The sequence below is a fragment of the Panicum virgatum genome, chromosome 2N (genome assembly GCF_016808335.1).
Source record: "Panicum virgatum strain AP13 chromosome 2N, P.virgatum_v5, whole genome shotgun sequence".
Lineage (NCBI taxonomy): Eukaryota > Viridiplantae > Streptophyta > Magnoliopsida > Poales > Poaceae > Panicum > Panicum virgatum.
Window position 1 is genome coordinate 50,391,600 of NC_053146.1, and position 26,969 is coordinate 50,418,568.

Here is a 26,969-nt window from a genome sequence, read left to right on the forward strand (position 1 = left end):
GTATGGTTTAATATATTTTTTTACAGCTATGAAGAAAAACATGGATCTAAAGCTACAGCAAAAAAAATATACTAAAACATATCATATTATATATTCACTGTGTCGATCTACTCATTTGGAGTCTAACACAATTAGATTTTCTATTTTATGATTTTTCTATGATTTACTATGTTTTTTTGAAACTGCTTTAGTGGGTAATTTGACCGGTTTTGGAAAGTTCAAGGGGTGATATAGACCATTTCATAAATTGGGGGTTATATAGTCGACCCCCATAGATGAGGGGTGATATAGACTTTTTCTATTATTTTTTAGTACCGGCTGGTGCTTTGATCCGGTACTAAAATAGAGTGGCCATTTAGTATGGTCAATAATATCACCCGGTCGGTATTTTAGTTCGGTATACTAAATGGTCCTTCATGTATTACTTTTAAAAAAAAGAAAAACATCTTCCATTTAATTACATGTAATACATACTAGATGAGATGGTAAAAAAAATAAACGTGATACGAAATCATGAGTTCGAACCCCACGACCGTGCACGCGCAAGCGCATTTACCCAGTTACAGCAGCTAGCTGTGGCCGTAGCCTCTTCAGCCAACTGCATGCCAGGCCACACCATCAATCTCAAGAGATACACAACCGCCCACTGGTTTAGCAAATTTCTTTTCTACCCATTTCCGTCAAGTACGTACGTACTAGTAGAGCACGATGCCTACAAACGGAGAGGAAAACTAATACCATACACGAGAGCTTTCCCGAAGGGTCCCTGATGCATGGGGTCGCAGTTAGTAGCATGCACGAGGGACAAGTCAAAATTAGCAGTCAAAATATCTATTATATTATTAAAGGAGTGTTAAAAGAAGCCAAGAGAAACCTCCACGTTCGCCGAGAGAGTCTAGAAATTCCCACGTTAATCTAAAAAGAGAAGGATTTGCATCGTTGGATTTTATGAAGATCCAACAGTCTATATTATTCTAAGAATTCATTTCATATTAAAAAATTCATACCACACAAAAAAAAATCCACATTGGATTAGAACTCTATCATGCTTCATATACAGCTAGGATTAAAAAAATAAGAAAATGTCACATCATAAACATGTACTAGGACTCTATCATGCTTGGTTTATGGAAGACGTATATTTTTTATTTTTTTAATATTCTCATAAATATATCCGTTTCTATCATGTATATTTTCACGTTCATCAAAGCTTTGGCTCAGGTCCAAGACCGACTCTGTCACGTATATGTAATAAGAACACTAAAATAATTGGTACAGTTAACTTTGTCTTGCATAGCTTTTTCGAGCCGAAAGAATTTCTCAATCGTTTCTCAACTAGATCTCTCAAACAACTGGCCCAGGGATTCCACAACTGAATCACAAGTATTTAGAGAGCATCAATCAGGTAGCTCATCAAGTTTTGAGCCTATATCAATTTGGAGAGCATCAATCAGCTGATAGCACGTCAAGTTTTGAGCAATTGACTCGCACACTAATTGACTTCCACTTTAATCTAAAAAGGAGAGGGATATTACACCAAAGAGTATGTCCATATTAATTTGGTATTTCCTATTAGAATTAGACTTTATTAGTTTTTCTAATGTGAAAAGGACTCGGACTCCATCTTTCCGTAGTCATGTCTCCGTTCAGGTTTAAAGAAAAAAAAGGAAAGTTGACATCATAAAACATGTCTGATCCATTTCTAATTAGGCGCAAATAAAAGAGGAAACATTAAAAAAGGACATTCCTGTTTTTTTAGCAAATCAAGGTCAGGTCGATCAGTTCTGACCCCTCACCAACGCTGGACATAAATATGCTCACCCTCATCAATAAATAAATGTTTACTCTATAACTATATTCATTACTTTATTATTTCATACGAAATTATATATAACCAAAGTTGTTTCAGCTGCAGCTGGAGCCCTGCCTAACTAGCTCTAACTCGATAGGCTACGAATCTACGATACATAACAAATTATTCAAATCAGTCGCTGCAATTGTTCTTCTTTGCTCAGAAAAAATAAGAAGCTCTGAGGCACAATCTAATCTAAACTCAGTAACTGAGTTGAACTAAATAGGGAACTTCTCCATTATGTGCATCGGACATGAAACACACTAATCGATTCTTAATGTATGGAGGAAAAAATTGAAGATGGAGAAATTAGCCGAAATAGCTTGAGAAAATGAAGTCAAAGAAAAGAGTTAGAAACAACAGCAAAAATATGCATGGAACTATAAATCGATGAGAGAACAAAAGTCTGAAGTGGACCAATTTATACAGTCAATCAAATGGGCTAAAAATAAATAAGAAATGTACAGTAACCAAAGTGAAAAAATAGCCCTAAGTCAATAGCCTACGAATCTGCGATACATAACAAATTATTCACATCACTGCCGTTCTTTCTCTTTGCTCAGAAAAAATAGCAAGCTCTGAGGCACAATATAAACTCAGCAACTGAGTTGAACTAAATAGTGAACTCCATTAGGTGCATCAGACGTGAATCAGACTAATCAATTTTAAATGTATGGAGGAAAAAAATTGAAGATGGAAAAATCAGCCGAAATAGCTCGATGAGAGGACAAAAGTCTGAAGTGGACCAATTTATGCAGATAATTAAATGGGCTAAATATAAATAAGAAAAGTACAATAACCAAAGAGAAAAATACCAATAGACTCCGCTGAATAAAATATATAGGGGTGCGCTATTTAACACGCCGCAGCCACTAACCGGAAACGGTGAATCATGACAGAAAACTGTTGAAGGGAAAAAAATATCATGCTATCTTGTGCTCCGTCCGAATAAAGCTATGTGCTAAAGAAATATTGGAGCATAGCAGAAAAATGAAACAATGACAAGTAAACTGTGATTTGTATGGTGGCCAGCATCCACTGCACTAATCGAAAATTGCAAGAGGAGAGAAGAATCTATAATAATTTACTGGATTATCAACTAATGATTTACCATAACAATTTTGTTAGGCTAGCAACAATATGGTACTAGAATGCATTTGCAGGACTTGGCCGGCAATACTGACATACAAAGCTATCCTCAACCAAACTTCCATTGGTTGAGAGAAAACCTGTCTCTAAGATGACCTCCAGCCATTTTTGCCATAGAGCATATTCTCATGGAAGGTAACACAAGTAAGGGTGGTGGTGTCGGTGTCCTGACCCGGGGGTCCGGATCCCAACAAGTAAATACCGCGTGTTTCCTCGTCCCAGATGTTGATGCAAGAGGCAACACAGTAATGCACGAGTTTATCCTGGTTCCGACCACGGGGCCGTATGTCCAGCAAAGGGGTGTGCGAGGGCACTGTATTATCTTGCACCCGGAGTGCTTGTAGTAGGGGGTACAAGCGAGGCGAGAGAGGGAGTGAAGCTCCCAAGTCTCCACTAGAAGAGGAGTCAGTTGAGGTGAGAGCTCAGTGGTGCTGAGAGGTGACGATGATCGCGAATGTGGATGACTGTATCAATGATGTCCCAAACGTCCCCCCCTTAAAGGAAGCCCTCCTCCTCCTTTTATAGTCACAAGGAGAGGCGGTGTACAAGAGTAGGGGAACGTGGAAGTCGTCGTCCTCCCCCGAATCGCGGGGGTGCAGTGGTCGGACACTGTAGGAAGTACACTGTGGGGGCGTGGCGTCGGGCGTGGCGGTCATCCTGGATGTCGTCCATGATCTTGCGGAGATTGCGCCGGCGTCCTGCCAACTCCAGCAGGCAGTGTGGTCGTCACTGTGGAATGTTTAGTCCTCCGGATGTGGTGTTCCGCGGGCCCTGTAGGTCAGGGTCTTGCGTGCTCTAGCGGTGACGGGGCACACGGCAGTCCCGGTCCCCTCTTAATAAAGTGCCAGTGTGCGCATTAAGGAGGTCCGAGGGTTACGTGGAGGTCCCGGACCCCTCGAGGGGGGAGGTCCGGGACTCCGGCTGTCTATGTTGTGCGTCCCTCTTGGAGGGGCACGTGGCATCACCGGACCCCTTCCCAAGTAGGAGGTGGGTCCGGGGCCATACGTGTGATGAGGTGGAGTCCGGACGGCCAAAGTTGGCAGGATAGTACGGGGAGCAGTGCCTAGTGCGTCTCGTCCTGCGCCGCAGTTCTCACAGTGCTGCCACAGCGCCCGGGATGGCGGAGCAGTGACCGGAGTTGGCGGATGGTACTCCGGTCACTGCCACTGTGGGGAATGGCGGCCTGACGCCGTCTATCCTGAACACTGTGGAGGAGTAGTTGGCATTCAATGTCTCCGTACGACGGGCAGTTGAGCGGCAGGGCCCTTTGTCCCTTATGCCGAGGGGTGGCCTCGAGCGAGGCGGAGATGGTTTGCTCGCTCGAGGGTAGGTTCGCTGCCCTCGAGCGAGGCGGAAATGATTTGCCCGCTCGAGGGTAGGTTCGCTACCCTCGAGCGAGGCGGAGATGCGGGGCGCAGTCGAGGGGCCTTGACGGGAGCCCTCGAGCGAGGCGGAGATCGTCCCGCAGGTCCGAGAAGGGGGCGAATGGGCCGTATGCTGGGCTTCTTTGAGTTCTTTCCTTTCTTTCAGATCGGAAGGAGGCCGTGGGCCTTCGTGGGCCCAATTGCCTTAATCATGTGTTTTTGTTTTAGAGTGATCTTAGTACCCCGATTAGGGTGTCTCTAATCGTGGTACTCGACAGGTGGATAGCCTCAAAATTTAATCTAGATAATCTAGGTGTCATGCTCAAAAAGGGCCGAGCTCTTATCTTATATAATTTGAGCTCAAAATATAAGGACCATGTTAGATTGTGAAGAGACCAATAGGACTATAATCTCTTACCACCCACAAGTCCTACTTACCAGTGTGCAGTGTACAAACTAACTTATTATATAGATAGCTACAGTGCGGATCACCGTTGTGTAATGATGGTCACATACTCGAGTTCTAACCCTAAATAATGATATAAGCTAATAAGCATATATATTCCAATGATAAATAAGATTTAATTGCAGACTTCTTCATCCTCACACATTAGTAAGTCTCGACTGACCTAGGGTAAAATTTAGAGGGAGCACACCTCATTAAGGGCAGCTAAATTTTAGAATTAAGGATTAAACATTGTAAAATTTTATTTATTACCATAACTTTAAATTAAAATTTTAAAATAATTTAGTAAGCTCATTGTATTGTGGATGCGCAATGGAAAAGAACATTAGCCAAGTTGGGCAAAGTGTGTTATGAAAACTTTTTTGGAGGTATGACAACATTGTTAGGGCATAACTGGAGAAGCACAACTTAATAGCAACAACTTAATGAAACAACCATATAGCATTATCATAAGTTGATGATAGAGAGCTAAAAAATTTTACAAGTGAGAAAATGATAGAGGACAACCATTGTGGAGTGTTGTGCGAGATCTAGAATAAATCAACTTGAAAATCGATATGACATGCACACTCATCCATTGCATGCCACAGGTAGTGTTCAACAAAACATAGTGACGTGCAGTCGTGCACTATCAATGACGCATCTTTGATTATCGTGGTATGGCGTGCAAAGAATTTGGGAGCATAATGACGGGAGATAACTATAACTAAGACAATATGAGAACATGCATCACATGGCTATATCAATGAGTGGTTGGAGGATAATAAAAATAAAGTAAATTATACTTCTGGTGTGGTATATGTATTGAACCAATTAACTAAATATAATTCTTCAAGTCTAAGGGTGATTTGTTTATCACGTATGGTAACTAGAACAATCAAGAAAAAATGTACATCGCAAGTATTTTCTAAAAAATAATATTATAGTAAATAAATATATAAATATTTAGTACTTCCAGTGTTTACATAAAAATATTTAATTTTCTCCTAAATTATTATCCAAAAATATACCATAAAATATAATAAAGAGCTTAGAAAAAAAGCTCTGACACAATCTAAACTCACCAACTGAATCGAACTCCACAGGAAACTTTTCTTTTAGGTGTATCAGACACGAAACACACTAATCGATTTCAAATGTGTGGAAGAAGAAAATGACAGAGAGTGAAATTGGTAAAAATAGCTAGAGAAAATGAAAGTCAAGAAAAGAGTTAGAGATAACAACAAAGACATGTTTGAAACTATCTATTGTCAATATGACACAACTCTGAAGTGAGCCAATTTCTGTAGTTAGGTGGGCCAAAGACGAAAAATGTACATAAACCAAAGTGTGAAAAATACAAATAGGTTAGACCGAATAAAAAACTTATATATAATTTTTCTACGGTAGGTGAAAATAAATATAATATTTTTTAGAACCCCAACCTATTTTTTAATATAACTTTTTATTTAATCTATGCCTGTTTTAATTACTGTAATGAGGAGTGAAATCTAGGTTTGTTCGATGCTATCCATATGCTCTAAAAACTAGATCAAATAGGCTTGACTTTTTGCTTAGTAAAAATCAAATTATTGCAAGTCACAAATCAAAGTCCACCATCTAAGTTACAAGTTGTAGGCTTTGAAAATAACACGTACACGCACACATATATAAATGTATCTAATAACTACATAAAAATTAGAAAAAGACAAGCATGTATTCAAGGTGACCCTATATTACTATTAATCATCAAACTTAGTATTACGTGGTACAATATGCAACTATACTTATGGTGACCTAATATTCAATTCAATCCTCAAATTTAGATATTGCAAGTTAAAGTATTAAAATATGTCAACATTATATGAAACAAAGCAACTTAAAAATTGATGATTGATATGAACGCCTATACATGGAAACTGCAGGTAGTACTCTATGAGAGCGAACCAAAGATAAATAAAATGCCTAATACATCTCTTCAGTTAATTTAAAAAAATATTAAAAAAATATTTAAAAAATACTAGCTACCCGCGCTATTAGCGCGGGTCACCTTGCTAATTATTATTTATAGCACAAAAACTAACCAAACAAGGCCCCGGTGGACTCAAACCTTTTGCCACCCAACATCCGCTCATCATGGACACGTCAAAACAGTGCCCGCCACTCCGGTCGGGTCTACTCAGCATGATCCCTACTCTACCCAACGCAACGCGAACAAGGAAAAAGGATAAAGGATAAGCATCAGCCGGCCACAGCAAAGCACAGGCTCGCTCCTCAGCGTCTATATATAGTGGGCTGCGCATGGTCAGGCTCCGGCGCAGCGAGCTGATTGGTCAGTGTAGTCTGTAGTGACCATCCTCGTAGTCATAGTCGGCACCGGCATCATGAGACTCCTCCCGCTCCTCCTCCTTGTCATCTGCTCGCCGTGGCCCCTGCTCCAATCCGCCGACGCCGGGAGGACGCTGGCGGAGGCAGGGGCGGCGCGGCGGCCGCGGGTCCGGGCGGTGAGCCTCGGCGGCTGGCTCGTGACGGAGGGCTGGGTCAAGCCGTCCCTCTTCGACGGCATCCCCAACAACGACCTCCTTGTACGTACCTCTGTATACAGAACTGCAATCACGAATGGCCTACCGTACCACAAAGATGTGTTAACTACTGACTGCACGCTGCGTCTTTGTGCAGGATGGCACCCAGCTCCAGTTCAAGTCCGTGGCCCGGAACAGGTACCTCGCCGCCGAGCAGGGCGGCGGCGGCGCCATCGTCGCCGACCGGGAGCAGCCGTCGGGCTGGGAGACCTTCAAGGTCAGTTGATGGGTCGTCGGAAATGTCGCATGAGCGCCGTCACACACAGCCAGTTCGTTCCTCCTTGCATTGTACATACTACTGATGATCGCATTTATTTTTTTCCCGATCCGGTCCGTCCATGCAGCTATGGAGGATCAACGAGACGACGTTCAACTTCCGCGTGTTCGGCAACCAGTTCGTGGGCGTCGACATCTCCGGCAGAGTCGTCGCGACGGCCACCACGCCGGGCCCCTCGGAGACGTTCCAGCTCGTGCGCCGGGACGGCGACAAGACCCGGGTGCGCATCAGGGCGCCAAACGGGCTCTTCTTGCAGGTAATGAATATAATTAAGACAGTTAGAATTATAGTTGTCTAACATTCATTCAAAGAAGCTCATCTAACATTCAGAATTAAAATTTGTAGGTTTATCTGTGCTTGACAATATAGTGTTGATTTTTCATATGCTGTCAGGCAAAGACCATGGATTCGGTGACAGCGGACCACAGTGAGGACACAAACTGGGGTGACGATGACCCGTCAGTTTTTGTGACAAATAGTGTTGCCCATCTACAAGGGGAGTATCAGTTATGCAATGGCTATGGCATAAGAAAGGCCAGACAGGTGCTCAGGGTAAGAAATGACAGTGCTCATCTTATGTCAGCCTCCAGCCCTCCACCTGTTCTAAATTTATTTATCTGAATCTTTCATCTTTGACATCTTGGACATGCATACGATGTCGCACACTCTGCTTCATAAATTGAAGTGCGTGGAGTGGCTGCTCTGTTTACCCTTTAGAAACTCTTCTTTTTCGAAAAAATAATATTTGAAGGCTAGTACAACGGAAAAATATTATTTGAATGCAGTACCCACTTTGAACTTTCCTGTTTGTTTTGCAGGATCACTGGCGCACATTCATAACCGAGAGCGACTTCAGTTTCATCGCGTCAAGCGGGCTGAACGCGGTGAGAATCCCCGTTGGGTGGTGGATTGCCAGCGACCCGCGCCCTCCACGTCCGTTCGTTGGAGGATCTCTCCGGGCCTTGGACAATGCATTCCGCTGGGCAGAGTAAGTGTCAAGTCTCTCCAGATTTTTTTTTCAGTTGAACAAGGAAACACACACATACAGTATATATCAACCAAACTTTCTCTTTTGCTCCTTAAATTGTGTGTCATACATAGGAAGTACAACTTGGATATTATTGTGGACTTGCACGCTGCACCGGGGTCCCAAAACCCCTATGAGCACAGTGCAACCAGAGACGGCTCGCAAGAGTGGGGCACCAGAGATGAAAGCATTGCCCAAACCGTGCAGGTCATCGACTTCCTCGCATCAAGGTAACTGGATCACTGCACCATCATAACACTACTCCCTCCGTCCTAAAAAAAATACAATTCTAAGACCAAACACACAAACCAATAATAGTGTAAGATTACCAAAATACTCTTTGTCCTTTGTGGTGAGTGAATGAGATGTTAGTTGTCTTTTATGAGAATCTTCTAGAAACTAGCTTGTCTTTAGTGGTTGTTGGGTCAAAGTTAATATTTTTTGTGAGACAAATTTTGAACTCTAGAATTGTATTTATTTTGGGACGGAGGGAGTAATAATAAACTTAAGAGTTAATTGTAATTCCATTCTCATATTAAAGCTGAACATAGCCCATCAATTAATTAATGAAATTGATCGCGTGCACGATGGCCTATACATCGTCCAAATTTTTACCGGACCACCGGACGGACACTGCAGGTATGCGGAGAGTCCAAGTCTCCTGGCGGTGTCGCTGCTCAACTCGCCGCTGGCACCGGGCGCGACCCTCCGCAGCCTGACGAAGTACTACCGGCTCGGCTACGACGCCGTGCGGCGGCACACGCGGACGGCGTACGTGGTCATGCCGGCCAGGCTCGCCGCCGACGACACCGAGCTCCTCGGGTTCGCCGGGCGCTTCTCCCGCGCCGTCCTCGACGTGCACTACTACAACCTCTTCAGCGGCGCGTTCGATCGCCTCACCGCCGACGACACCGAGCTCCTCGGGTTCGCCGGGCGCTTCTCCCGCGCCGTCCTCGACGTGCACTACTACAACCTCTTCAGCGGCGCGTTCGATCGCCTCACCGCCGACGAGAACATCGACTTCGTGAGGAGGAACCGCTCCTCCGACCTCGCGGCCGTCACGAGGCGGAACGGGCGCCCTCTCACGTTCGTGGGTGCGTAAGCAAGCTCTGGACACTGTGTGTGTGTGTTTAAAAATTGTTTTCGATCTCTTGTCACGAACAGGAGTCTAGCGAGCTGAGCTCGCCTTCAACTTCAATTCCTTGGATTCCTCGTGTGGTTTTTATGTGATGTGCTGACTGATCTGCAGGGGAGTGGGTCGCCGAGTGGAACGTGCGAGGAGCGAGCGAGAGGGACTACCAGAGGTTCGCGCAGGTGCAGCAGGACGTCTACGGGCGAGCGACCTTTGGGTGGGCGTACTGGATGCTCAAGAACGTCAACCACCATTGGAGCATGCAGTGGATGATCCAGAACGGGTACATCACGCTGGACAGCTCGCGGAGCCGTGCGATCATTTCACCACCGGACGGTGATGAGCAGATGGAAATGGAATCAGCAGGGAGGCTGAAGCAGGATGCTGTTCAAGCTAGTTGAGGGCCAATGGTTTCTGCGGGGCCTAGTCTCGTCTCTTTGTTCAATTAGTCAAGCACTCAAGCTGGTACGGTGTGTTGTGCGTTTTCAGTCCGTTGTAGTTAGGAGTGTCTAAGTGGGGTTATGTTATCGAGTATTCGAGTCCAATAAGGGTCATGTGTCAGGTCAGGTCTATATGGTGCCTGCGTTTGCACGTGTAATCAGGGGCAGCGTCCCATGGCGTTGTATTGTATTATTGTGAGGAGCATCGAGGTGTTGGGCTGTTGGCCGTAAACAGTTTTTTTTTAAAAAAAACATGAGTCAAGCTCCTAATGGTTCGGGATGCACCTAGTTTTAATGGTTTGGTTTTGATATTTGGGCTGATGGGCTCTTTTGGTTCAGTGTTAGATGGGTTGAGGTGTCTATTGGTCTGGTTATGTTTAGTTTTTCTTTCACAATGGACTGATTTGGTACAAATTGAGCTTCTGTTTTTGTGTTCACTTTGCTTGTTGGTAGGGTGTGTTTACATCTTTCTGGTATAAATTTTTGGAAGAAAATTTTAATATTTCGGAGCACTAAATAAAATCTATTTACAAAACCTTTTTGCACGGATGAGTTGTAAATCGCGAGATGAATCTAATGAGCATAATTAATTCATGATTAATTTATAATTAGCGAATGGTTAATGTAGAATCACTGTTCGAAATCATGAATTAAGTAGACTCATTAGATTCATCTCGCGATTTACAACCCATCTGTGCAAAAAATTTTACAAATAGATTTTATTTAATATTTCATGTATGTGTCCAAACATTCGATGAAATGTTTTTTAGTGTAAAATTTTGAGATCTAAACAAGGTCTTAAAGGGATCGCTTTGAGCAATTAATGTAGCTGCATAGGCCTGCAGCGTGTTCATGCGAACGTGAACATCCAGCCTGTTCGGATGAACTGGTTGTGCTGACTAGCTGGGTACGAAACGAAAGTGGGTGCGCTGGGATCTGGACGGCACAGCAGCGGGTGCAGCAGCCCAGCCAGTTTAGGTCATCCGAACAGGGTGATTGTGTGTGCAGATGTGCTCGTCGGGACTTCCAACAACCAGCCATCACCTGAAGCGAATCGAATTCGGTCCAAACCGTCTAGCAGCTTCTTCCTCCTCGAAATTGCCAGCCTCCTCACCATAGTTAGGGTTTGGAGATTCAGAATCTGGGTTATTGTCGATGGTGTCCCCCGGCTATAGAGGGAGGGTCCTTGGACGGCACTGAACCGGCGGTGGCAACATATTGTGTGGGCGGGCGGGACAGCAAGAGCGCCACCAGCCGTGCATGGCGGAGGATATCTGGTAGGCGGGATATGTGGCGGGAGAGTGTGACAAGTTTTGCCGGCTAGTGGCAGAGACGGTGGTGAAACTTGGTGGCGGGAGCCGCTGGAGACGAAGAGGGTGGCAGCGCGGAGGCAGGGAAGGGTGCGGGGGATAGTAGTGTGTGTGAGACCCGCAATTGTTTATAATCATAGAATGTTCTAAAATAAGATTTAGCATATGGATGTACTTTACATCTTTTGTAACTATCTAAATAGGCGTAGAATTAGTTGTAGTACAAGAAAACTACCCAACCAGATTGTAGTTAGACTCTGACAGTACTTGACTAGGACTTTACATGTAACTCTGTCCCCCAGAGTACATAAGGGCAGGTAGGGACCCCCCTCCAAACAAGAGACAATCATAACAATCAATCTCTTAGGCAGTACAAGCAACCACACAGGACGTAGGGTATTACGCACATCGCGATCCGAACCTATCTAAATTCTTGTGTTCGTTGCACCATCAAATTCCCGAGCTAGTCAATCTTTTGCCTACAATCCTATTACTAAGAGTATCTCTGAGCAGATTTGGCGGCTAAACACCAACAGAGTGCTTGCTAGGACGGGAGTACTGATCGGACGCGGATCTAGTGGCAGAAACCAACCATTGGAGATAAGGAGGGGGGGGGGGGGGGGGGGGGGGGGGTTGCAGCAGAAAAAGGAACGGAACGTTCATTGGCCGTAGTCTTCGGATCGTGGTCGTAGTCTCAGATTATGGAAATGGTTTCCTTCGCTGAATTTCCATCACCTCCGGTTTGGTTTCCATCATCCAATTTCTATCACCTCTGGTGACGTCGAAGGTTTTTTTTTTTTTGAGGGACCGGTGACGTCGAAGGTGATGCGCCCGGCTCACACGCTGCAACTCCACACCTTTGTGGGCTTCTATTCTATTACAATAGCCCAAGGCCCAACAATTCTTGACTCGTTTACCTTTGAATGGGAGAAAGTTGATCTCAATCGAATGGGATGATCTGAAATGAAAATAGGTAGGGCAATTAATGGGCCAGTGGCCTAGTCTACCAGCTAGATGATCCCCCCCGGCCAGATGGATCCCCAACCAACAGCTGGAAACCATCCCGCCCCAGTCCATTCAACTTGGCACTCACGAAAACTGGCCCATCAATTCTACTTACGATCGGACTCGTCCAAAACCGCCTGTCTCGGGCCCGATCTGCAAATCATCTGCTTAAATCCTACGCTCTCCCCTCGCGCGCAATCCCCACGCCCACCTCTGCTCTCTCTCGCCTTCCTCCGCTCATCCTCCTCCTCTGCTCCGCTCGATCCGATCCATCCAACCCACGGGCCACAGCTCTGCGCTCTCGCCTTCGCCTTCACCGCATCCACCTCTCCCCTTTCCTCGATCCAAATCGGCTCTGATCCCCATGGTGATGCCGCCGCGCTCCTCCTCGTCCGGCATGCAGAGCATCCGCCGCGAGCTCCAGCGAAGGAGGCCCAAGCCCTTGGCGCCCAGGAGATCGGCCGCCAGCAAGCCGTCCCCGCCACCGCCGCTGGAGGGTGCACGCTGCAAGTGCCGGGAGCCACGCCCTCTTCCACCACGACACGAGGATCCGTCGTCCGCCGCCTCAAAGTCCCCACCACGCTCCGTCGGCACCCACGCGCCGCGACCGCCGTGGCCTCGGCCTCACCCTTCGCCGCGCCCCACTGCCATCTCTCCCTCCACGCCGCCGCCGCCGCCTCCTCCTCCGCCCCGATCCGCCTCATCCTCGATCGGGTCCGCGAGCCCGTCCACCCTCGGCACCGACGACCACATCAGACCCGGCACTGAGGTTGGTGTCCGCACGAGGACCACGACGCTGAAGACTGGGGAGGCTCTCGTGTTGTGGCTCAGAGGGATGATCGTGTCGCCCGTCCATGGAGGCTACGAGGTCGTCTACGACGGCAATTGGCCGCCCGGTGACCCCTACGGCACCGTCCACGTCCCGCCCCAACACGTCAGGATGATCAAGCCCTCGCCGTCGCCGACGAATCCGCCGCCGTCCCTGCCTCCGTACAGGTACAGCGCCCCTAGCTCGTCCGCCTCCGACGCCACCACCACTGCGGCCGCCGCACGGAAGAAGGAGATGCGGCCAGCGCCGAGGCCGACTACCGAGGGGAAGAGCCTGCACCTCATCCGCAGCCTCTTGCCGGAGATGGAGAACCAGGCCCGGGCTCCAGGATACTACTAGCTGCTACTCGATTCCGCCGGATCCGTTGCTTGTTCGTTCATGAACAGTCTCTGTTTTTGTCTGATAGTTCATGAATTGTCTCGAGTCTCAGGCTATCCTATGTGATTGGGAGAACAAATTGTCAGCATGGTTTGTGTAAATCCTGTTAACTTCTAATGATTTATTTGTATGTTCGAATGACTACTTGTAAACGTTCTGGCAGAGATTATTAACCAGTTGATTTGTTTGAGCGTTTCCCATGTTCTTATTGCTTCCCCGTTATCTGAATTCTGAAACATGTGATTAGGCAGTTGGAGGTGCTGGTAGGGATTTATCATGAGTTGATCTGCTGGTATTCTTGATCTGTAAATTGCTGCATTAGTCACTACTTTTAAGCATATTACTGTAAATTGCTATCTCCGTTTTTTACTGATGCTAGCTTTTGATTAAATAAGTCAAGAGTCGTGCTGTTCGCTGTTGCTGCAGTCAGGAATCAGTCATTTTGTCAGTTTGCAGAAAGTATGTGAAATTATTCAGTCACTCATCTCTGAAATATTCCTGTTATTTGATCAAAGATTTGAGCTCTTGGCTATTACCGAGAGAAAGAGCTGGTCAGTGGCTCACTGCTGTTAAATTCTTGCCAGGTACTAAACCCCAACCAAATAAGCTGAAACAAGCACGGCGTAAATTTAAATTCTAGGTTCTTAAATTCATATAACTGCACCCCACTTTATCCCTCCCATTGCTAGGAGCCAACTGCCCTTTTTCCCTGTCTCAGCTGCAGGCCTGCAATGTGCACAGAGGGAGCTGACTGGTGGAGTTAGCCGGTTGCATGATGCATGTGGAATGGTTTAGTTTGGTTTTGAAACATGATGGTTTGAAATGATGTGGTGTGGGATAACATATATTAATAAAAATGATTTGGTGCAGTTATGGTCTAGGTCTTTGACCATTACCACCTGAAAAGCGAGTCCCTATGCAAAGACTCGTCCTTCGTTTTAAGACAACCAAATTTTTTTTCAAGAAAACAGATAATTTTATTTTTTTAGAATTACACAGTACAACGTAGACGCCCACAACACGCACGCACGCTCACCTCTATGATGTATAATGCCGGTAAATCCTAGGATTAACTCTGGTGGATAGCGTCCCACTGGATCATCCTACCATTGGACTACAAAGCCAATTCGCACAAATAATTTTATTAGGAACTGGCAACGAGGCAAGAAACCAATTCATCGATGGGCCTGTTTACACATGCCTTAGTGAGCGACTCGCATATGGGCCTCTATGAAGAGAAGACCGGCCCGAATCAGCGAACGTATTATCTCCTCTCCTCTCGCTGCATTTCTATCGTCACAGGTTCAGCGCCACGCCTTGGCCCTCGCCTCGTCCCCCGCTCGTCGCCTCCTCCCCAGTCCCCAGCAATGGAGGGGCTGGCGCCCGCCGTCGCTCTGTTCCGCCCGCGCTCATCCACGCGCTTCCCCGTGCTCCTCGCTGCGGATTCCGGTGCCGCCCGCAGCAGCCCCGTTGCAGACGGTAATTCGAATTGCCGCGAATCGTGCGCTGTTTGGTTAACTACGAGCGCTCGTGTAGCTTGAACCATTGTGGGTTTTTTTTTGGGGGTTGGATTTTTGAAAGGGAGGAGCCGGGTTTCGAGGCGCAGCCTTGAGGCGTCTCCGCCTGGAGCAGGTAAGTGGGGCGACAGAGTTGCCGCTTCTATTTGGTTGGTTAATTTGGACCGTCCGGCTTGTTTATTTCAGCCCGTGTAAGATTTTCTCCTTTTATTGGAAAAGGGAGGAGCGCGGTGCGGAAGCACGGCAGTACCGAGTCTGCGCCTCGCCGATCAGGTAAAAAGTGCTGACGACCACAGTGATTGTGTTGAGAATAAGGTTTGACTGCCTGATTGACCAATTAGCCAGTATTGCATGTCTGAAATGTGGCAGTAAAGAAAATGAGGATAGAAAAATTGAAGCGTGTGCCTATCCAATGTAATGTGCACCGATTTGAATGATGCAATATTGCACTAGCATTGCTGTGTCTACTGATGCATTTCCTTCCGTGAAAAATTAATGCACCTATTATTTTAAAATGTTTGTTCCACAATATTGAATGCTTGTAGATATTTAGAATATGCTTATAGCTACTTTTTTTTTGCTGACTGTTGAGTTTGACTGCCTTTAGACGTTTCATGTGGTAAGTGTAAGGTTGTTTACCACTACCATAATCTTAATTCGGCTACATTTTCAAATATCTCATTTCCTGCTACATGTTCTTATATAATTTTGAAACTTGAAAGTGACATCTTGAGATATATCGCGCTATTTGAACCAAGAAGTTTCTGTTCCTGGAGTTATGAGTGTCTTTCAGGGACTGCTGCAGTAAGATCTTGCTAGTTCTTGTGCTTTAAACATACTTTATGAAAATCCCTTGAGCACCTGTGCCTGGTGAAATGTTTCCTTTTGTTTCATAGTGCTTGGAGGCATGTTTTTTGATCGACTTGCTGTGAAACAAGGGAAAAAACCTGTTCTCAGAAAGGATATTTCCTGTGCTCAATAAAGGAATTAGTGTGCTTAATTGTTGTGTGATTCTAACTACCAATCCAAATCTCCAAATGCTTTTCAGGAATCACTAGAGTTCCAAAGCTTGGCCCTGCAGTTTCAACTAAAAGAGCAGGTAAAGAGTGCTATTTCAATAGCTATTAACTTAGTTACTCACTTGTATAATTTAAATATATGTTTTTCCCTCTTAGGGAGGCGTAAGGATCCACTTATTAATTTGGAGGTCTCTCATCATAGAGCGGGTAAAAAGTTACTGTCACAGTTCTCAAATTTTGCTATTCACAAGTAAATTTCTCATAAAAATCGAAGCGAAGATATAATTTGTTGGTGGTTTCATTTAGTCATTAATGTTATCATGTCACCAAAGCAGTTGCAGCAGTGAGGTTGCTAAGAATTGAGAAGGGGAAGGCATTTGTTGACCTTTTGAATGAGAAAGCAAATGATTCTGGAGATAATGAGATGGGGTATGTGGAGAGGACACTAGGTTTCAGCACACGGTATTTGGAGGACAGGGATATAAGACTGGTACAAGTTACACATTGCACATGTTGAATTGGTGATTCTATTTACACATTTCTATTTGTTTAAAAGGCACACAATATAAGATTGATAGAAGTTACACATCAAACATATTGAATTATGTTGCTGTTGACTGGTTTTAATTTATCCAAAAAACACACACTTTTGCGATTGCTGGGAAACTAAAATTATATCCACCACTACTACCACAACAAAGCCTTGTAGAATGCAACCATATATCCCTTTAATATTCGATGAACATATAGCTAATCAGTTCTCGTGTTTGGCATCTTAACCAATGTTCTTAAGGCGTCGCCTAGGCGTCAAGGCGCTCAGGGAGGCCAAGGCGTCGCCGACGCCCAGCTAGAAGAGAGGAAGAGCAAGGGGAAGGAGCGACCGAGAGATGAAAGGAGGAGCAAGAAGATTACCAGAACTAGCAGGCGACGACCTCCGCCTTCCTCATCCTCGACGGCACCGGCGCCGGCGAGATCTGGCCCCCAAGAAACTGGGGAGGTGCGAGGACTTGAAGGGGGAGCGGCTGCGGTGCTCCATTTGAGCAGCTGGAGGGGACGCCGGGGTTCATTGCTGCACGGGTCTGCTACGGCTGCAGTCGATGTGCAGGGGAGCGCCGGCGGAAGGGAGGAGAGGCATGCGGGGCAGAAGGGAGGAGTGGCGGCACTGCTGCGAGGGAGGAAGAGAGGAGCGGCGCTGCTGCAAGGGAAAAGCGGCGGCAGTTTTGGACGTAGGGTTACGGGGAGGATGGGGTAAACACAGATAAGGTGGTCATGGGCTTGTTAGTGGGCTGGGCCTTACCTTCTCCTTGCCCTTTTCTCCCTTTTCTTTTTCTTTTCTCATTTGTTTTCCTTGACTATGGCGTCGCCTAGGCGAGGTGAGGCGTCGCCTAGGCGTTGTGGCGGGGGTAGAGCGCCACAGCTCGCCTCAACGCCTTAAGAACATTGGTCTTAACTTGTTACTGCTTGCATGTATAGAGTGTGATTGTGATGATAAACATGTTGTGAGAATGATCTGTAACTACGTTCCAAGACTTGTATATGCCTGTACAATTGGGTTCAAAGCTTCTAACTCACTCGTATGCTTTCATTGTTAGGTTACTGTCATAGTTGCTGGAACTGTGCGTTGGAAGCGCTACCTTGATTATCTTATCATGTCGCTATGTAGTGAGGAGAAGATGTTCAGGGAGATGGAGCCACTGCTTCTGCAGGTCTCTCTTAGTCTCTTACTCTTTGTTGAATACCCATTACAATAGTTAATTCCACACTTATAAAACCTTAGAATTTTAGCACTTTGTGATTTCAGATATTGCGAATTGGATTTTTTGAAATTCTCAAGCTTGATGTACCAGCTTATGCTGCTGTCGATGAGGTATTTTGATTTCTCTTTCTTTCCTTTTCCTTTTTCCTTTTCGATGACATGTTGATGGACTATGGATAAAAGCCCTCACCCCTCCCACTATAACACCTGGGTTTTATGGTCGGGTTGGCTAGGTGGGGCGCGCTAACATGGTATCAGAGCCGAGGTCCCGGGTTCGAACCCACCCGGCCACGCATTTCCGCTGCGCGATTTCCCCTGCGCCTCTCGTGTGCTGAGACCTGCTGCGGGCTACGCCGGGCACTAGAACCTGCTGCGGGCTACGCCGGGCTCGCACGCCGTAGGGGGAATGATGGACTATGGATAAAAGCCCTCACCCCTCCCACTATAACACCTGGGTTTTATGGTCGGGTTGGCTAAGTGGGGCGCGCTAACACATGTAATTAAGTTAACTCTTCGTGTAGCTTTTCATTAGTAATGATTCTTTGTCAGTCGAAGAGTATTATTATCTGTTACATGTAAGTTCCACAACACAAATATGATAAGCTAAGAATGCATTGTTCTTGTCATATTTATTCCATGACAGAGAACTTATTATAAATGATGTTGATATATAGTGATGGCTACATGCTATTGGCCAATTGTGCACATTCTTTTCTGCGCCCATTCAAACATCAAATGCCAACTTTAGTTGTTTCACTTTTCCTGTATGCAATGTCTATGATATGTTCATGGATAACAGTGATGAAAGTAATCTTTTGAAGTTGTCTGTACTTCTTTTTTGCACAACTTACATTGTTTTTATATTAATGATCACACGTAGTACGTTGAATATAGCTAAAAAACGTTATGGTCGTGTTCTAGTTTCAATATTCTAAAAGCAATTCACTTTTTTGACTCATCTTCATTAACTATTTTTCAACCTTTTTGTGTCCTTTTTTTTGGGTATGCATATTATATAATATATATTATTATACTACTAATATCAATGTTCAACAGACAATTGTATATATGCTTATCATTGTTAATAAAACGTTGATAATTTGATATGACCATCTATCCTGCAAATCTGAATTTTAGACCATCTATCCTGCAAATCCGAATTTTAGAATGTGAGACTCGCTAAAATAGCTTTAAGGCCCGGTGCTGGGAACATGGTGAATGCGATTCTGCGCAAACTTCTATTGCTAAAGGTATGGACAATAGACTTGATCTAATGAGCCTGATCGATAGGACAGTGTTGCAACATATTGTTTTGTTTCTCATGATAATTCAGGAAACAAACTCTCTTCCTCTTCCAAAGATAGAAGGTGATGATCGTGCCCAGGCTCGTGCTCTTTCCATAATTTATTCTCATCCTGTTGTAAGTTTTCTCTACTTTTAAGAAATAGATATCTTCTTTTATATGTTTTTTCTATTTTGCTGTGTTCTTAGCATACTCACATTTTTTTAAGTAATTCTTTTTATTGACCAATATCTCTATTGCCTGAAGTTGTCTAGCTATGGGGTGTTCAGCATACTTGTTCCTTCTATCTAAAATCTTTGCAGGAAACCAATACATACAAGATAATTATCTGTTAGAAATTTTAAACTATAATATTTGTTCTGCTCTGCAGTGGATGGTGAGAAGATGGATACGATTCCATGGAAAAGACGAAGCTATAAGATTGATGAATTGGAATAACAGTGATCCCCGTTTCAGTCTAAGGTTTTACCCAATAGTGTTCCATAAAATACTGCAATCCACCTTATCTGTTCATGCATCTGTGCCTTGTTGACTGATCTTTATATACTTTGGCTTCCTAGGGTGAACACATCGAAAGGCTATACGAGAGCTGACCTTGTAAAACGATTGGAAAGTTTACAGGTGTTTTCATTAATCTTATTACTTCTTGTTCCGTTGCGAGTGAGTTCGAATAATTTCTCAGGACCACAAATAACTGAATGAGTATAGCATGTGCCTTTTGTGCTTCATGGATGGCATTTGCCTAATCCATTTTAATTCACATGGGAGAATACCAGTCTTGATATAGAGCTAGTTAGTCTACCTGTATGTTATGGCAAGTGGAGCCAGTCCAGGGCCCGTGCGGTACTGTAGCGCGTAAACAGTACCGCGTGGGCAGTGCCGGGAATAAAGGATTAGTTGGGTTTGTTAGGAAGGAGATAAGTTAGATTGATTCGGTTAGGATATTGCTTAGGGGTCAAGTCAGTTGTCTCTATAAAAGAGACTATCATGTATCAGTTAGAAGCAAGCAAGAAGAACCCTAAAAGTAGTCAGAGTCTCCAAGGGAGGGCGACGAACAGGTTCTTCGTGCTATCCCTAGATCTCCCTAGATCTACCATATCACTGTAGTATCATATCCATGTTAATATCAATTCTACGACAATTTTGCAAGTTAATCTGATGGATGATTTTTTATAGGTTCATTATGAAGAGTCAGTTATGGATGAATTTGTCCGCATTCGGGAAGGGATGCAGGTAAGGAAGCTGAATAGATCGCTCTTTCTACTTTTTTCTAGGTACCTTTCATGTGTTGTTTGTTAAAATAACATGATCTATTGATCTCCTCTATAAACACTATTTTTGCAAGCAACCTTTTTCCTCATATGGGTTCACTGTTTTCATTGGAGGAAGCACCATTTTGTAATTTATTGATCATGAAATCCGCTGATTTAATTTTTCATCAATGAAGTTATCTACCTTGATTTCATTTTTCATTAATAAAGTTATCTACCTTCTGTTTTCTTCTTGATTTTGCCAATTATGTTTGATAACTGGATAACTTAATTTCTTCCCTGTATAGGCAGTCTTACAAGCTGGATTACTAAAAGATGGCATGTGTGCTGTGCAAGATGAGAGTGCAGGCAAGTTATATAGTTATTTCTTGATGACTAAGCCCTGTACCTTAGTTCTCTAAAATGGGAATATGGGATTACTGCACTAAATGATGCCCTTAGCAAATAATGTTGCTCATGGCTCTACAAAGCTATTAAACTCTTGGCACATCCATTTATTTGAGAGTGATAGTAATTTTCATTTGAGGAAGTTATTGCTAGCCTGTGTTGACATGAAGGACCTTATTTCAGGTCTTGTAGTTTCTGTGGTTGACCCACAACCTGGGGATACCATTATCGATTGCTGTGCTGCCCCTGGCGGAAAGACTCTGTTCATGGCATCACGATTGTCAAGACAAGGTAAGAAAATGGAATGGAGAGTGGGCTTCAATGTTCAACTGGTAGAGTGGGCTTCAATGTTCGAGTGGTGCAAACTGTAATAAACTTGTTTTGCTACTATCTCATACTTCTTTAGTTTGCCATCTCATTTGTACTGTGTTTCGTTAGCATGTTTATGATTACAATGAAAAATATGTGAGCGAATATTTGTGAATCGCTTTCCATTTCTTACTGCTGATAGCCTGATCATATGCAGCTTCAGCATATGGTATTTGAGACTTTCCCCAAAAATTAACATTTGTTAATGCTTGTATTCGGCATCAAGTATATAGAGCTCTGAAAGTCGTTTCGGGATTCATTACTTTACCAACACATTCTGTATATTCTGTAGCTTGGAGAATCATCATAATAGTGTACTCTGATACAGGGAAGATAAGAGCTCTAGATGTAAACAAAGGTCGCTTGAGAATACTCATGGATGCAGCAAAGCAACATAGTCTTGATGATATGATCACTGACATCCATGCTGATCTTCGACTATATGCTGTAAGTTCCCATTAAAGTTCGCTGTTGGTAATCCAGAAAAGAGAAAAGAGTAAAAAGGACAATTTTTCTTACAATGCTTGTCCAATGGAAATGTTTAAGAAATATGGCTAGTATCTATTAATTTTCGTTAAAAAAACTACTGACTATTATGGTTAACCACATGTATGATAAGGAATTTGCCCATGTGTGTTAGAATGTAATTGTGACAGCCCATATTGGGCATGCGGCCCATTGGCCTTGTACATTGTAACCCTAACCTATTAGGCTATATAATGAAGGTCACCCCCCCTGATTAGGGTGTGTGGTGTTTCTCTACATGGTATCAACCCTAATTACGTTCCTTCCTTCCGCTTTCGCTTCTCCCCTGCCCGTGCGTTCTCTGTGAGGACGCGCGCCACCGCACCAGCCCCGGCCGCCGCGCCCTAGCGCCGCCGCCATCCCAGGCCGCGCGCCCTCGCGCCGCCCCTGCCGCGCGGGCTTCCCCGTGCCGCCTCCTAGGCCGGGCCGCCGCCACCACCAGGCTGTGCCCCTCGCGCCGCCAGGAAGCCGCGCCGCCCCTCCGCCTGCGTCGCCTCTCATCTGATCGGGCTGCGCCATGACGTCCTCCACGTCTTCCTCGGCCACGTCCGGCGTTCTGGGCTCCGGAACCGCCGGCGCCCTTGGAGATGGCGTCGCTCCAGTCTTCTTCCCCGCCTACGCCGCCGTCAACGTGAAGCAGCACGTCCCGATCGACCTCAGCCTCGAGCGTCCCAACTACTCCAAGTGGAAGGCCTTCTTCACCGCCCTCTGCGGCAAGTACGGACTGCTCGGCCACATCAACGGCACGGCGGCCGCGCGCCCGGATGACCCCTCATGGTCTCAGCCCGACGCTTGCGTTCGCGGCTGGATGTACAACTCCGCCGAAGACGCTGTCCTCGACCTCGCCATGGAGCCCGATCAGGACGCCCACGCGCTGTACGTTTCCATCGAGGCCCTGTTCCAGGCAAACAAGGAGTCTCGCGCCGTCGTCCTCGAGCAGGAGTTCCACAACCTGTCCCAGGGTGACCTCTCCGTCGATGCCTACGCCCAGCAGATGAAGCGCACCGCTGATGCGCTCCGGGAGGTCGGCCACACCATCTCCCCCGCACAGCTCGGGCTCAACCTTCTGCGCGGCCTCAACTCTCGCTTCGCCAACACTGCCGACATCATCGCGAACACAGCGCCGCTCCCCGACTTCAAGTCCGCCACCAACATGCTCCGTGTCAAGGAACTCCGCCTCGGCACCGAGCACAAGGAGGCTTCGGCCTCAGCCCTCGTCGTCTCCACTGCCTCCTCCTGCACGTCGCCATCCTGCCGCTCCACCCCCTCTACCTCCAACAGTGGGGGCGGTGGCAAGGGCAAGGGCAAGGGCAAAGGGGGTCGCGGTGGCAATGGTGGCAGCGGGAGCGGCAACAGCAGCGGTCGGCGCAACCAGCAGCAAGGCGGCGGACGCCAGGCTCCCCCGCCGGCTGGTCCTTGGGTCTGTTACAACCCTTGGGCCGGTCAGTGGGCTCCCCCGGCCGGCCAGTGGCCCCCTCAGCAGCAGCAGTGGGCGCCACCCCCACCTCCTCCACAGCAGGCACACACCGCCTTTGCGCCAACACAGTTCTCCGCCGCGGGTGCTCCTACAGGCGGCTGGAATCCGGCCGGCCTGATTGCTGCCCTCAACCAGCTGGCGGTTCAGGAGTCTTCTCCCTGGGTAATGGACAGCGGAGCGACATCCCACATGTCCTCCAACGACGGTATACTTCTCTCCCATCTCCCGTCACCACCGTCCTCCATTACGGTCGGTAACGGGCAATCCATTCCTATTTTCGGTCGTGGCACATCCCTTTTACAAATAGCTGATCGTCCTTTTCATCTTGATAATGTCCTTGTCGCTCCTCAGCTTACTCGTAACTTGATATCTGTTCGACAGCTTACTCGCGACAATAACTGTTCCATTGAGTTTGACGCCTCTGGTTTTTCTGTTAAGGATCTCCAGACCAAGACGGTCCTCCTTCGGTGCAATAGCAACGGGGATCTCTACACCATTCCACATCGCATGCCGCCTCGCTGCCATGTCGCCATCGTCTCCCCGGAGTTGTGGCATTCCCGTCTTGGTCATCCAGCACCAGTCGTCGTCCAGACTCTAAATAAACTTTCAGCTATCCAGTGTAATAAAGCAGCTCGCCGCATTTGTCATGCCTGCCAGCTAGGCAAACATGCTAAGCTGCCTTTTGCTAGCTCAGTTTCTAGTACTTCAGCACCATTTGAACTCGTTCATTGTGATGTCTGGACCTCTCCAGTTTCGAGTATTTCTGGCTATAAATATTATCTTGTGATAGTTGATGATTTTACCCATTATTGTTGGACATTCCCCCTACGCCATAAATCTGAAGTTCATGAGCATATTGTTCAGTTTATTGCTTACGCTCACACACAATTCAGTTATCCTGTGCGCTGTTTTCAGGCAGATAATGGGACAGAGTTTCTTAACAATGCCACTGCCGCCTTCCTGGCTGGCCGCGGCATCCTTCTTCGCACCTCGTGCCCCTACACATCCGCCCAGAACGGCAAAGCTGAGCGGATGCTTCGCACACTGAACAATGCTGTTCGGACGCTTCTGATTCATGCCGCCATGCCTCCCTCTTACTGGGTCGAAGCTCTTTCCACCGCCGTGTTTCTTATCAACCGGCGGCCTTCATCGTCCATACATAATGGTATTCCCTATCATCTTCTTTATCGCAAGATGCCAGATTACTCACTCCTTCGAGTTTTTGGTTGCCTGTGCTATCCGAACCTCAGTGCCACGACTCCCCACAAACTGTCTCCTCGCTCAGCAGCGTGTGTCTTCCTCGGTTACCCTCCTTCCCAGAAGGGCTACCGGTGCCTTGATCTTTCCACTCGCAAGATCATCATCTCTCGCCACGTTGTTTTTGATGAGACTCACTTTCCGTTTGCGGCTTCCAAGCCCCGACCGGACTCGTTTGACTTTTTGTTGCAGGACATACTCCCCGCGCCTGCCCCGTCTACCTCAGACGCTCGGCACACGCGGGCCTCGGTCGTGCCGGCTTCATCTACCTCGGATGATACCGGCGACCCTGTCGGGCTGGACCCGGCCATCCTGTGGCATGGTGCTGCCTACCGGCTGCCCCAGGTGCCCCGGCAGGCTGCGCCTGTGCTCTCGGCTCCTGCACCAGCTGGTGCCGGCGCCGGCGCCCCGGCTCCTGACGCCGGGCCCCAACGGCGGTTCGGTCTCCACTACAGCCGTCGTCCGCATCCAGCCCCGGCTCCACAGCCGCAGCCGGAGGTTCCACCGGCCCCGGCGTCGCCGGCAGTGATGCCCTCGGCTCCAGCACCGCAGGCGACAGCCCCCCGGCCTCCAGAGCCTCCTGCGAGGGAGACTCGTTCCCGGACGGGCTCCCTACCGCCGCCCATGCAGCGGTACGGCTTCACTGCGGCAGCCTCCAGCCTGGTGTCGCCGTTGCCAGGCAACACCCGCGCCGCGCTCGCCGATGCAAATTGGCGCGCGGCGATGACTGAAGAATACAAGGCGCTCATTGACAATGGCACCTGGCGTCTCGTTCCTCGCCCGCCTCGTGCCAACGTCATCACCGGCAAGTGGGTCTTCAAGCACAAGTATCGTGCTGACGGCTCCCTGGCTCGCCATAAGGCCAGGTGGGTCGTTCGTGGTTTTTCGCAGCGGTACGGCATCGACTACGACGAGACGTTCAGCCCGGTTGTCAAACCGGCCACCATCCGGGTCGTCCTCAGCATCGCCGCTTCTCGCTCCTGGCCGATCCATCAGCTGGACGTGAAGAACGCCTTTCTTCACGGCCATCTGAACGAGACGGTCTACTGTCAGCAGCCGCCCGGCTTCGTCGACCCAGCCGCTCCCGACCACGTCTGTCTCCTGCAAAAGTCCTTGTATGGGCTCAAGCAGGCGCCCCGAGCATGGCACCAGCGCTTCTCCGGCTTCGTCCAGCGGTCTGGCTTCACTGCGTCGACCTCCGACACGTCCCTCTTTGTTTACAAAGAGGGCGCCGACATCGCCTACTTGCTACTCTACGTCGACGACATCATCCTGACAGCCTCGTCGACCAGGCTCCTTCGTCGCATCACCGAGCTTCTTCACTCCGAGTTCGCCATGACAGATCTCGGGGATCTTCACCACTTCCTCGGGATCTCTGTCACGCGTTCCTCTGACGGCCTCTTCCTCTCCCAGCGTCAGTATGCTGCGGATCTGCTCCAGCGCGCCGGCATGGCTGAGTGTCACTCTACGGCGACCCCTGTAGACACTCATGCCAAGCTGTCAGCTACGGACGGCACCCCGGTGGCAGATGCCACTCAGTACCGCAGCCTCGCCGGAGCTCTACAGTACCTCACGCTGACACGTCCGGATCTCGCCTATGCCGTTCAGCAGGTGTGCCTCTTCATGCATGACCCGCGAGAGCCTCATCTTGCGATGCTCAAGCGCGTCCTGCGGTATGTCAAGGGCACTCTCTCCACCGGACTTCACATCGGCACAGGCAGCATCACCAGCTTGACTGCCTACTCTGATGCCGATTGGGCGGGTTGTCCAGATTCTCGGCGCTCTACTTCAGGGTACTGTGTCTTCCTCGGCGACAACTTAGTCTCTTGGTCCTCCAAACGACAAACTACGGTCTCTCGTTCGAGTGCGGAGGCTGAGTATCGTGCTGTTGCGCACGCTGTTGCTGAGACTTGTTGGCTTCGTCAGTTGCTCCAGGAGCTCCATGCACCCATTTCTTCGGCGACGATTGTCTACTGCGACAACGTCAGTGCTGTCTATATGACCGCCAACCCAGTTCATCATCGTCGCACGAAGCACATTGAGATAGATATTCACTTCGTCCGTGAGAAGGTTGCTTTGGGACAGGTCCGGGTGCTCCATGTCCCATCGTCTCATCAGTTCGCGGACATTATGACCAAAGGGTTACCTGTACAGTTGTTCACTGACTTTAGATCCAGTCTTTGTGTTCGTGACACTCCCGCTTAGACTGAGGGAGGGTGTTAGAATGTAATTGTGACAGCCCATATTGGGCATGCGGCCCATTGGCCTTGTACATTGTAACCCTAGCCTATTAGGCTA

At 47.3% G+C, this 26,969-nt stretch overlaps 3 protein-coding genes across 5 annotated transcripts in view; all 3 read left to right on the forward strand.

The window, feature by feature from the left end:
* The first annotated feature begins 7,144 nt into the window (after positions 1–7,144).
* Positions 7,145–10,624, forward strand: LOC120660996 (probable glucan 1,3-beta-glucosidase A). Its single transcript, XM_039939672.1, has 8 exons — positions 7,145–7,395; positions 7,490–7,609; positions 7,737–7,925; positions 8,063–8,221; positions 8,488–8,657; positions 8,771–8,926; positions 9,336–9,790; positions 9,946–10,624. Exons 1-8 carry the CDS (start codon positions 7,195–7,197, stop codon positions 10,227–10,229), a joined length of 1,734 nt encoding a protein of 577 aa, XP_039795606.1. The 5' UTR covers positions 7,145–7,194; the 3' UTR covers positions 10,230–10,624.
* Positions 10,625–12,947: 2,323 nt separating this feature from the next.
* Positions 12,948–13,751, forward strand: LOC120662713 (proline-rich receptor-like protein kinase PERK9). Its single transcript, XM_039941804.1, has one exon. The coding sequence runs from the start codon at positions 12,948–12,950 to the stop codon at positions 13,749–13,751; it is 804 nt and encodes a 267-aa protein (XP_039797738.1).
* Positions 13,752–15,089: 1,338 nt separating this feature from the next.
* Positions 15,090–26,969, forward strand: part of LOC120660999 (probable ribosomal RNA small subunit methyltransferase B) — a 24,429-nt gene continuing 12,549 nt past the window's right edge. For 2 of the 3 annotated variants that reach the window (XR_005669789.1, XM_039939674.1), the window contains exons 1-16: positions 15,091–15,269; positions 15,372–15,422; positions 15,527–15,580; positions 16,356–16,406; positions 16,483–16,533; positions 16,662–16,816; positions 17,919–18,032; positions 18,128–18,193; positions 19,249–19,332; positions 19,416–19,502; positions 19,756–19,847; positions 19,946–20,006; positions 20,562–20,618; positions 20,944–21,004; positions 21,227–21,334; positions 21,741–21,859. Coding sequence is in view for 1 of the 3 variants with exons in the window: in XM_039939674.1 (XP_039795608.1) it covers positions 15,158–15,269; positions 15,372–15,422; positions 15,527–15,580; positions 16,356–16,406; positions 16,483–16,533; positions 16,662–16,816; positions 17,919–18,032; positions 18,128–18,193; positions 19,249–19,332; positions 19,416–19,502; positions 19,756–19,847; positions 19,946–20,006; positions 20,562–20,618; positions 20,944–21,004; positions 21,227–21,334; positions 21,741–21,859 (1,323 nt within the window). In the remaining 2 variants the exon portion in view is untranslated. Of the gene's footprint in view, positions 15,270–15,371; positions 15,423–15,526; positions 15,581–16,355; positions 16,407–16,482; positions 16,534–16,661; positions 16,817–17,918; positions 18,033–18,127; positions 18,194–19,248; positions 19,333–19,415; positions 19,503–19,755; positions 19,848–19,945; positions 20,007–20,561; positions 20,619–20,943; positions 21,005–21,226; positions 21,335–21,740; positions 21,860–26,969 lie in introns of all 3 variants that reach the window. The other variant, XR_005669790.1, reaches the window with a different exon arrangement.

What these genes read in the sequence shown, in the direction of transcription:
- LOC120660996 (XM_039939672.1), top strand. Translation starts at nt 7,195, where the DNA reads ATGAGACTCCTCCCGCTCCTCCTCCTTGTCATCTGCTCGCCGTGGCCC. An exon ending in TCCCCAACAACGACCTCCTT is followed by an intron (nt 7,396 to 7,489) that starts GTACGTACCTCT and finishes GTCTTTGTGCAG; the next exon opens with GATGGCACCCAGCTCCAGTT. An exon ending in AATGCATTCCGCTGGGCAGA is followed by an intron (nt 8,658 to 8,770) that starts GTAAGTGTCAAG and finishes TGTCATACATAG; the next exon opens with GAAGTACAACTTGGATATTA.
- LOC120662713 (XM_039941804.1), top strand. Translation starts at nt 12,948, where the DNA reads ATGGTGATGCCGCCGCGCTCCTCCTCGTCCGGCATGCAGAGCATCCGC.